Consider the following 11,230-nt stretch of genomic DNA (forward strand, 5'->3'; position numbering starts at 1 on the left):
AGAAGAGAGAAGCAGCTGTCCCTACTTCCTTCCCTCTCTCTAGGGCTAACGCTGGCCTTCCCCTTCCCTCCGTCTCTAACAGAGGCAGCAGCGCATGAATCCTAGTTCACAAAATGTGCACCGATCTCCAGGGAAGTCAGAGTGCCTATAAGTTAAGGATGTAGCTCCACGTAAGACTATCTGTAAAAGCAGTTTTATTTTTATGGCTCACTCAACGCTTCCTGACGTGAACTCTGTTCTCTGAGACTCATCTGATCAGGCCTCTTGTTGACAAAGCTCCTGAGGGGTAGAGAGGAATACCCAGGTTTGCTCCCTGATTTCAGCTTACTAACTATCTAGGCACTGGGGGCTCCAGGGCTTCCAAAGGCTGCCGTGGCAATAGCTTGGTAACAGTTAAGTAATCTGAACTCAAACCACATAGAAAAAAATGAGAAAACCAAATATATGTGAAGATAGGAATAAAACAAATATGCCTACATAAGAGTGAAACAAGACTCTCACAAAATCATTCTGGTATCGAGACAAGGAGATGGCATTTCCTTTCCAATCAAATGAAGAGCAACATAACAAGGAGCTTCTGATTCTTAAAAAAAAAAGAAACATGCGTATCACAAAAAGTGTGGTATTTGGGGCTGGCTACCTGTTTCAAAACCTGAAAGGAATCAAAGAGAGAGACCAAGAGACAGATTTAATCTCAAAGTATTCTAAATCATTCAATTGCCCAACTCAGGGAGAATTATCCTCTTTCACTGGAGGATAATATGACTAGCAGGCCTGTGACAGACAAGCTAAAAGGGCAACTTGACTATACAAAAGGGGAGCAAGCGACGCGGGAATGAACTGTGCCCTTATGCCCATGAGCGGGCAGAAGAATGGGCTGCCGTGGTGCAGACAGGAGGTGGGCAGTCACCCGGACACGGCGGTGTGAGTCACATCTGGCAGAGGCAGAAATGAGATCATAAGAGAGCATGGATGGCAGGTTTTAGAAGTTAAAACAGCAAATAAGTTAGAAACATTGAAAAGTTAAAATGAATAACGAATTCTAATATGGATCAAGACATCTTAAAACCCAGCAGAAGCTGATTATTTGATGCGGGATGGAAGGAGCCAAGAGCTGGAATTATCCTATAAGGCCTGCTGTCTAATTTCAGAGGAAGAAAAATGTGATGTTAAAAGAACTGTAGATATTACAGGGTAGCGAAATAAGAGGACTATTTCAACAAAGAATAGAGGGTGAAGTTTTTATAAGTAGTAAACTGTGAAAATATGCCTTCGCTGACTTAACTGATTTGCTGGATTGTGTGTGTTTGTGTGTGCACACACACACGTGAACTTTCTGACTTCCCTGGGTCTGGTAGTCTTCTTCAGTAAAATGACAAAACTAAAATACGTGATTGAAAAAGTAGTTTCAAGCTTTAAAATGCTATAAAGTTAAAAATGGGGAGAGGAGAATACAGGCCTCCTAGTAAACGAAAGCCTAGAAATGACCACTGGGAGACGGAGAGGCCTGGGCCCAGCTGTGAGATGTAACCACAGCCACTCACCCCCCCCCCCCCACCCTGTGCCTACACCCACACCGAGCAGAACACGGCCTGGCCTCAGGACATTCAATCCCGTGGATTATTTGATGACGTCTCAGTCTCTTACCCTCCTACCAGGGTACAATTTTCTAAAAGCAGAGAAAATTCTTCCCAAGAAAATAAACACTCCCAAACAACTGTACCATTCTCTTACCTATTTGGATTACATAATTACTATGAAGTCAAGACTTTTTTACTGACATGCTAGAAAAGAACTCTCAGCTCATAAGCTGAACTGCCTTTTCTCTACTGTCCAAAGCCCTTAAAAAAAACACAAAAAACTACCTATAAAGCAGTTCCAAGGGCTCACACTTTGATAGAATGAAAAACTCTACTGCCTCAACTCTGCTTCCAGTGGAAACTCAGATCAAAGTATTTTAAGTTTGAGGGAATAAGTAAGCCCTGTATACTAGATTCTTCAACAATTGCAACAAGATTACATACATAGCCTCACTAATGTCCAATACTACCCTGCACTCGAGATCCTGGGATTTTTCTGGGCTCTGTTGAGGATAATTTAGACACATGCACATCTTAACTTTCTTTGTTCAACAGCCTGTAATATGGGGCTAATAACCGGTAACTGGCATCATGGACCAGCCACCAAGAAAAAGTGAATCCCTTCCTGAGCCACCCCGGCACCAGGAAAAAAACCACTGCACCCAGCTGACTGAAGTCCCACAGAGCACAACACTAATTAAGGTACCTATACCTTTCCGGTTGAGGCAGCAATAAAAATGCTGAGGGTTACTTTTATAGCCTGCTCTAACTTGTTTGTCTGGATCAATGTAGAAATAGCAGCAATTTGCTCTTCGTTAATTCCTCTCCAGGAATAAAAAGGGCTAGGATATTCTTGGAATGCCTCCTCACTCACAAATCAGGTGTACCTCCTGTGATCACTGTACTTTGCTCATTCTGTCTCTGCAAGGGTTAAATGAGATAATGCATATAAAGTGCTGAGTAAGAGCCTGGCACACAATAAACTCAATAAACAATGTTAGTAATGTACAAAGAAAGGAGAGAGGGAGAGAGAGACTGTCTCTTAATGCTTATCAATATACTTGAAATAGGGGAGCTTGAAATGTAAGGCAATATTTCCACAGCACACTACAGGGATGTTTCACTATCCTGATTTTCTCATAATTAGTTGCTTGCTAGCCAGAATGCAGAACTTTCCATAGTTCTGCGGGTACAAATCCCGCACTACTGCATCCAACTCCAATAACTGAGAAAACTGCAAAGTGTTTGAAACAATGAGAACAGAAGTGTGAAAGACCTTAAAGAAATCCCACCAGCCCCCCCTGGCACTGGCCAATTTCAAGTTTTGCCAGAGAAGTCAAACATGCCACACAAGACAACTGTTTTTGGTAGAGGAAAAGGGTAAGTAATGCACAGAACCTGAACATCTTAATGAAATGGTTAATCCCAGAACCTAAGAGGATAGCTATTCTTTAAACTTTAGGCTACAAATTAATTCTTCCTAAGAGACACCTAGCAATCATTTGAATTTGGCTCTGCTGTTTGAATACACAGACACAAAACAGTTTTTCAAGAGCTTCATGAAAATAATTTATAAATGCTATCATTTGTAAGCATAAATTAATTATATGCTTCTGTCTTAGCGTAATTCACTGGGGACACACGCATGATATACTAGGTTCGCCTTCCCAGTGATACACCATCATATGTAGCTATATAGGAAATATTTTTTAAGGTGGCAAATGAATAATGTCTGGACTCCAAAAGATAATGTTGTATATTTGCAACACTCATGAGACTATGTGGCAAAAAAATAAATGGCCATAAAACTTTTTTTATTTTGTATTATGCTTACTCAACCTGTAAAAGACTAGGATATGTCAATTTCTATAGTTTCTAAACCATGTTTTTGGAAATACAAAAGGCATTAGTGTTATGTCTGTTTAAATTTTTCAAGGGCCACTTTGCAAGTCTTGTAATTCCTAAACCATGTTTTCCAAAACCTAAAGGGTATGCAGGACCCAGAGCTTCAGAGAAGGACAAGTAATGTTCTACCACTTACTGAATATTTGGCTTATTTCACTTGACGTAAGTTTTTATCACAACCTTTTATTATCATGAAAGTGTTTGTTTTCTATGATTCAAAGTCATATAAGTGCAACTTGAAAAGTTATTATTTTTATTTAATACATTCTAATCAAATAGTAACAGCAGTAAATAAACACTTTGAAAAACAGGCAGGTAATCCCCTTATATCTGGAAGAAAATTAAGTCAAAGTTTTCTACATGGTAGAAGGGAGAAACTGCTGATGTCCATCGTTAGACAATTCAAGGACAACTTGGAAATTTCTAAAGCCATTTCCAAAAAAATCCATGGCAACAGGTTGGGACACAGCTATTTTAAAGGGTAAAATATCTATATCTACATGGTTTTATTAACAGGGATTGGGTTGCACCTGTGTAGCATGACAGTCTTGTCTTTAGCCTTAAAGGAAAAGACAAAGTCTTTTCTGTTTGCACCAATTTGAAATATTTCTGAAATAAGGCTCCCTTAAAATGGATTACTACAGTACTCATTCACATGAAAGAGTTCATACATGTAGTAAAGACAAATACAGGATTTCATAGTCACTTTTTTTGGTTGATTTGGTTAATTGCATAAAATGAAGTATAAATACTCACGTATCTCATCAAACAAAACCCCTAAGTACATCAAAATGCAAAATATAACATGTCCAAAATAGACTCAGATCACCAGGCATATAGAAGTGCAGTTAAGCCTGTGTGTTTCCTCCCCCTTTTTCAGTACTCCTCTCTGTGGAGTTCTTTCTCTACTACTGATGCCCAGACCTTCCACCAAAAAGAAAGGAACCTCAGAAAGGCAAGGCATTCTGATAAAAATGTTACTTCAACCTTTACTTGGGACATTTTTAACTCAAAAGGATCAACTGGTCTTTGCTTTAGGAAGGGAAGCATTACTCAGGCGACTAGTTGAGGGAACTTTACCTAGCTACCTTGTCACACGTTTAAGTTAGACCGATTCAGCTGTTCTTAAAATTCCGTGTAGTTATCCAGAGCAGTCACTCAAGTTTTGGTTTTCTTTTACGTAGCTGCATTCGGAGATACTCTATATGAGGCATGTTTAGGAAAAGAGAAACACTTATACCTGGAATTTATATTCTTCCAAGTAATCTTTTAGTCTTGTTGGTAAAGGCAGTCCCCAGATGGTACCGGTACATTTGTTAATGGTGAGTCTACAGAGATGCTGCAGAGGTGGCGCGGCTGTGTAGAGTGGTTTGGTCAGATAAAGGTGAACAGTGCCGTTCCGGGGGGCTTCTGGGCCCGTCCGCTTATCCTTGCACATCTGAACATAGTAGTCGATCAGATGAACCACACTGTCAAACTGTTTAAGCTTGGACTTGACACATATGATAGAGTCCAATCTGAATTTCCCATCTTGGTATTCGATTCGCAGATTAGTTGGTCCAGCTGATGTTTTAACAGATATTGTTAGTAGGTAGTCTGAATGCGAACTATCTCTAATCAAGAAAGTTCCTTCTGGTGCCTCTTTTAATTTCTCTTTGGCTTCATTAACAGTCATACTTCCCCAGTACCAACCTGGGGTTTTGTTCAAAAAGAAAAAAGAAAAAAAGGGTAAAATTGTTATTATAAAGAATGTTTAAAATGGGGCAAGTACTTCACAACATTTTTTTCTAGTTCTGAAAAGATGTGTGTGAGTGAAAGTTTACCAGAGGCTACTTTAAATACCTTCGGTAGAAATTTAATGAAAATGTGGGTCTATGTTATTTAAGGAACACAAAGTGCGAGCCAGTATATTTTTTAAAGTAATTTTCTATAGCTGTTCTTTGAAGTATAAAGATTTTCCCCTAACGAAACAAAAGAATATTTGCAATATGACACACTGGCTGACTAATTATGGTGCTTCCAACACCACTCAAGTAAAATCAAAGATTTAAAGTAAATTAGAAATAAACCAGAAGTTAAAAATAAACACCATGCCCTTAAAGTGGAAAACCCAACTCCAGTAATTACAACAGAGTAAAAACAGAAGCAACTTCTTGGTTTGTTTACCCACTATCCTCCTCCCAAGTCTGAGATGCTGCATCTCTGTTCAAAGCCCTAGAAAGCACTGCTATTTACTTGTTTTAAAAACGCAGTTCTCCGTACAATATCTTGTTTGCTCCTTCGATTACAATCACTTTATCAGTCATTGAGAAATTAGGGGAAACCCCTATTGATAATTAGTACTTCAAATTTCCAATCTTTTGGACTTTGCTCTAATTCAAATCCAATCCCAACCGTCCGTGGGTCTCCCCAGCATTTTCTATTTGATCTGACTGCACCTTCTCCCTGGTCCATCACATTTGCGAAAATGACCTAGAGACAGTCTGCTGCCTTAAAGACATCTACATTTAAGAAATTTGAACAATATGCTACCCCCCCCCCCCCCCCGGAATAAAAAAATTGCTCAGATTCCCGAATCTGCCGGTCCCTCCAGCTGAAGGGAAAAGCCCATAGCCTGCACGGAAAGGCCACAACCGCAAGTGAGGTAACAGTCCCCTCTCCCTAGCGCTACCAAAACTTCTACTTCGCCCCAAACATAAGCTTTTAGGATAGAGAGATGTTGAAAGCCCGCACAGTTTGCAGGATGTTTTTCCCCCACTCTTTTCTCCTTTCAGATTCCGAGAGACAACAGCAGCCGCGCAACGCGCAGGGCTGCACTTAAAGACCCCCTGAAGGCCGCGCTCTGCAGGGCTCCGCCGCAGCCACCCGCGCGACACTCTGAAGGTCCGGGACTTGGCCGCCAAGACCCTGGGCTGCAGCGGCTTCTCCGCCTGGAAGCCGAATGCAGTACAAGCTGCAGGCAGCGCGGCGCCCACTCGCCGCTTTGCACCCGGCGGAAAAGAAGGCGCCAGGCACGAGCCCAAGTGCGGACCCCTGAGCTGCGTGTTCAACAGTTAAAGAATTCAGCGCCTAAGGGGGAATTTACAAAGAGCTCTTCTCGCTCTCTCCTCCGGGCCTAAGTCTCTCAAGAATCACTTTCCTTTCGCATTCCCAAGGATCGAGGACTATGCGGGCATCCTCCCCACGGTCCCCCGCCCAGAAAGCGAGGGGACCTTTTTCCATCCCATTCTTTTGCCTTCCAGTTCGTCCCCACTTCCCACCTGCGCTCCCCGTCAGCGTAGCCCCCAGCCGCGTTTTTGGGGAGGCGCCCCCTCTCGCCCGCGTGGCACCCGTTCCGCTCCCTACCTGTTTGACTGAGCTCCCGCAAGGCCTTGGCCAGACGCGCCGCCTCCGGGGACGGCTCCTCCGCGGACCCTGCGGTCCCCAACTGGCTCCGCGTCCCCTCCGCGCCATTCCCGGAGGGCTCGAGGCACCGCAGGGTCATGGGCAAAGGGTCACCGCAGCAAGCACAGGTGGCCGCCTCAGCAGGGTTCAGAGAAGGGCAGACGTCTTTCTTGGAAATCAGTGGGAACCCCAAAACGCGTCCCTGCGGAGTATCCAAAATGGTGGTGGAGGGGGAGGGGGTGAGGAGTTGCTGGTTCTTCCTCCCCAGGTCCTGGTGGACCGATGGCAAAGTCCCCCGCAGGCGCGGTCGCCCACAGTGTGCCTGCAAAGAGAAAGTGTGGGGTTGGGTCAATCCGAACTGGACCCCTGGCTGGGTGTGGGTGGGGAGAAAGCGACGTGGAAAATCCTCGGGACTCCTTTGCGTCTATGCTCCTGCACCATTACACCCCAAGCATCCAGTTACTGCCCAGGCCCGCTCTAGAGACAGGAGAATAGAGCAGGGATCAGAGACGCCAGAGTTGGAGAGAGGGAGAGGGAGAGGGCGCGGGAGGGGGGATGGGGGGAGGGACAGGATGAGGGTGGGGAACCGGGTGTCTTCCCGCCCAGTGCAGCTCGGCTAGCAGAATGGAAGAGCAAAGAGTCACCTGCAGGCACAGTGGTAAATAGGCCCTAGTCAAGGACAAGTGGAAAAATTGTTTAAGGGCAAGAACAGGAGAACACCCAAAATTGCACTCCTATCCCACACTCTGCGCAGCCTGGGGAGTCCCGGGAGAGAGTGCTCGGTACAATCTCGGTTCCCCGCCCTGTGGCGCTGCGGGGCTCCGGAGGCCGGAGCAACCAGCCTGGGGCGCAGAGGTACGCGAGTCGCTGCATCCCGGGCCCCGGAGGCGGCCTCACTCCCCTCCCCCCGTTTCCGGCAGGGGTGAGGGGCGCCGCCGCGGCCCGTGCAGCCGCTACCGGAGCCCCGCGGTGGCGGCCGCTACTGCTGCTGCCGCGGGCGCTGTCGAGGAATCGACCAGAGCGCGCAGGCTTCGCGGGGGGTTCGGGGACCCGGCCCGGGCAAGGGCGGAACAGGCGGCAGCGAGAGCCGCGGGACCTGCAAAACAACCAAAGCTGAGCCCTTACCTCGGCCTCAGCCGCCGCCTCCGCACCCAACAGGGCCCCGGAAAGGAGGGGTGTCGGCCCGAATTTCCCCTGCTGACTTTTTAATTTGGGAGCGAGAAGGCTGGGGATGCGACGAGACCGGCGCTCAGAGGCAGCGGTCGGAGTTCTCAGCTTAGAAGGCAAACAAAAGCCACAGGGACCATCGCCTAGACCACCCCTCTCCGGGCTCCAACACCCTCTTCTGGGCTCGCGTGCCCCCACCCCTGGCAGCTGCTGGCTTTCCCTCCGGCTGCGACCAAGGAGGTGGGAAGGACAGAGGGAGGAGTAAGAGCCAGGGCGGGAGGCAAGAGGGTGGGGAGGAGCGGGAGATCAGGTTATTAGAAGGATTATTAATTTGGATGGCAGTTTAGGAGAGGAAAAAAAAAAAAAAAACAACTCTGGAGACTTCTCGACGCCGGGAAGGAACTGGAGAAAGCCGGCAGTAGCGCCCGGCAGCGGGGCAGGACCGTGGCTCCTACTCTCTTCCCCTGACGATTCTAAACTGCGGAAGCCAGGGCCGCCTGGCGCACGCGGCCGTGCCGGGTGCCTTCCCTAGCGACCCTCCTAGGGCAGAGCCTTCAGACTCCTCGGACCCGTACCTGCCGCGCTGCTCAGCCCGAGCTCCTCCAGCGCCCGGACTGCGGGCACAGAGGACTCTGAGACGGCGCGCCCGCAGCCCGCGCAGCGCCGGAGCCAGCGGGCGAGGAGGCTCATGCTTCAAGGGAAGCCCAAAGGCCGGCGAGCCGCGGCGGCGGCGGCGAGACTTGGCAAGAGTTAAACGTCAGTCCCCAAAGCGATGTATGCGCGCTACTTCCCAGCCCGTTGCGCCTCCCAAGCTCCCCGCCTCCCTCCTCGGTTCGCGCTCCCTGAGCACTCCGCCCGACTGCAGCGGAGGCCGCTTTCCAGGAACTTTCCAGGAATTCGCCCCACGTGACCGCGGCCCCCGCTACTGCTTTAAAAAGGCTGTGGCGCTACTGCGCAGGCTTCAGGGAAGGCGGGCTCTGAGCGCTCGGGCGCTGGGCAGGGCAGTGTAGCTGCCTCGGGACCCGCCCTCCTCTGACCCCCGCACTCCCGCTTGTTGAGACGAGCAGAGGACACCAGGCACCACCGTCCTCGTTTCGGCGGCTGGAGCCTGTCCCACAACCGTGCCAGGGGTGCGCCGGGTCGAGCAAATAACTGACATCCTCGTCTCTGCCGGCGGTGGGGATTTCTGTTTCTTAACCCCTCCACCCCTTCACGCGACCCTTGCGTCCGCACAGATTGTGAGCAACGTGCTGGAGACACTGGAAGCCCTGGAAAAGACCCCTCCCGCTCGAAAACATTTAAATAGTGTGGGGGAGGCCCCTTTCTAGCCCTCCACCGGGTGCCCGCGGCCGACAGCCGGAGGGAGCGGGCCGGAGGCGGTGCCCACAGGTCCTAGAAGGCATCCAGCGGCTGGAGAGCGGAGCCTCCTTAGGCGGCGCTGGCGGCTCTCAGTTCCCTCCCCCGGGCGGTGCTACTCGCTGTCTCCAGCAGCAGCCCAGCCCGGCTCCCCCCCATCTCCGCTCCAGTCTCCTTCCGGCCGCCGGGCAGCCCCTGCTCACCTGCGCCGGCTGCCGAGGGGCTGGGCGAGGGGCTCGATGCAGTCAGGACAGCGCGTGTCTCTGCTGTTTCCCGCAGGACTTGCGCCCAGGGACCAGGAATTCGGAAAGATCCCGTCACTTCTTCCCTGCCCGGGGACCCTTCACCTCCTGCCACCAGGTTAGAGGTCACCTGGCCTCATTTGGAACTCATCCCCTTGTCTGCACGCCCGCCCCCGAAATGTGACCTACTTTTAAAAACCATTAACATTCACGGGAAAACCAAAATTTCGATAACCATTAAAAAAAAAATACTATTCTATTGCATCACTGTTCAACAGCTTGAAAGGTCAATGACCACTTTTAGTTGAAGCAGTGGCTATGGGGAAGTTGGGCGAGGAAGGGGGAGGAGGCGTGGGGAAGCGTGGCTCACAAACCTTGTCTGGTGCCCCCCCTGGTGGCTCTGGCAGGAAGCGTGAAGCAGCTCGATGCCTTCCCCGCCCGCAGTCGGGAGAGGGGACGGGGTAGGGGTTGTTTTCTCATTTTTACTGCTTTTGAGTAAATAACTATGCAAATAATAGGCAGGTGAGCGAGCTCGGTAGGGGGTGTGACATTTTTCAGCTAACAGAGGGCTTTCTCAAAGATAAAGTCGCGTGCAAGGAATCACGTTTTATTTTTTAGAGACTGATGTGGAGGGCAGAGGGCAGAGATAACTGAACCCTATTTAAAACCCTCTGTAAAGTAACTGAGGACTTGCACCGGCGTTTACTGCTTTTTAAAAAAATCTATTTTCTTTAATTGCTTGATTTTAAAGAGTCAGAGAGAGAGACGGAAGGGGAGAGAGAATGAGAGAGAAGCATTCATTTGTTGTTCCACTTAGTTGTGCTTCCCTTATAAGCCCTGACATGGGATGGAACCCATAAGCTTAACGTTTCTGAGGAAGCTCTAGCCCAGTATGTAACCTGCCAGGGTCCTTTCCCGTCTGTAGACAGTCAGCCTTATCTATAAAATTAAGGGATTGGCCCTCTGGCTCCAGGTGAGGATCAGGGATAAATGAACAAATCAGATTCCACGTACAGGTTGTGTGTAGTCTGAGACCCAGAACCTTTAAGAACCACTGCATCTACTAGGGTTTGTTATGTTCTAAATTATTCCGTGTGGCTTCTTTCTTGGTAGAGAATCCCAGAGGTAGGTGTACTCACTCTTCTGTGATTTAAATTAAAATAATTTTTTTTTCAAAAATAAATTTCTAGCCTGACCAGGTGGTGGCGCAGTGGATACAACATCAACCCTAAGATTCTGAGGACTCAGGTTCAAAACTCTGAGGTTGCCAGCTTCAGCATGGGATCATAGAGATGACCCCATGACCCTGGCTTGAACCCAAGGTTGCTGCCTTGAAGTCCAAGCTCGCTGGCTTAAGCCCAAGGTCAATGGCTTGAGCATGGGGTCACTGGCCTGGCTGGAGCCCCCTGATCAAGGCACACATGAGAAGCAATCAATGAATAACTAAAGTGCCATAACAAGGAGTTGATGCTTCTCATCTCTCTCTCCCTTCTTGTCTCTGTCTCTCTCTCTCTGTGTCTAAAACTTTTAAAAAGATGAACTTCTATTTGTCAATTGAAATAAATCTGCCAACAACACTTCTTAACGTGCTTTCCT

At 48.4% G+C, this 11,230-nt stretch overlaps 1 protein-coding gene across 4 annotated transcripts; it reads right to left on the reverse strand.

Moving 5' to 3' along the window:
* Window positions 1-3,348: 3,348 nt before the first annotated feature.
* SOCS2 (suppressor of cytokine signaling 2) lies at window positions 3,349-9,699 on the reverse strand. Of its 4 annotated transcripts, none has more exons than XM_066257752.1 (3): window positions 9,596-9,699; window positions 6,831-7,191; window positions 3,349-5,177 (listed from the first exon to the last, which is right to left on the reverse strand). In XM_066257752.1, the coding sequence occupies exons 2-3, from the start codon at window positions 6,967-6,969 to the stop codon at window positions 4,720-4,722; spliced, it is 597 nt and encodes a 198-aa protein (XP_066113849.1). In that variant the 5' UTR covers window positions 6,970-7,191; window positions 9,596-9,699; the 3' UTR covers window positions 3,349-4,719. The 4 variants fall into 4 exon arrangements, with proteins under 4 accessions (XP_066113849.1, XP_066113846.1, XP_066113847.1 ...); XM_066257749.1 differs by lacking the exon at window positions 9,596-9,699 and adding an exon at window positions 8,612-8,871; XM_066257750.1 differs by lacking the exon at window positions 9,596-9,699 and adding an exon at window positions 7,995-8,576.
* Between the last annotated feature and the right edge of the window lie 1,531 nt (window positions 9,700-11,230).

Source organism: Saccopteryx bilineata, chromosome 2 (assembly GCF_036850765.1).
Source record: "Saccopteryx bilineata isolate mSacBil1 chromosome 2, mSacBil1_pri_phased_curated, whole genome shotgun sequence".
NCBI lineage: Eukaryota > Metazoa > Chordata > Mammalia > Chiroptera > Emballonuridae > Saccopteryx > Saccopteryx bilineata.

Coding starts and splice junctions, on each gene's coding strand:
- SOCS2 (XM_066257752.1), bottom strand. CDS start 6,969: ATGACCCTGCGGTGCCTCGAGCCCTCCGGGAATGGCGCGGAGGGGACG. Junction 5,178..6,830: donor GCGGGAGCTCAGTCAAACAG/GTAGGGAGCGGA, acceptor ACAAAACCCCAG/GTTGGTACTGGGGAAGTATG.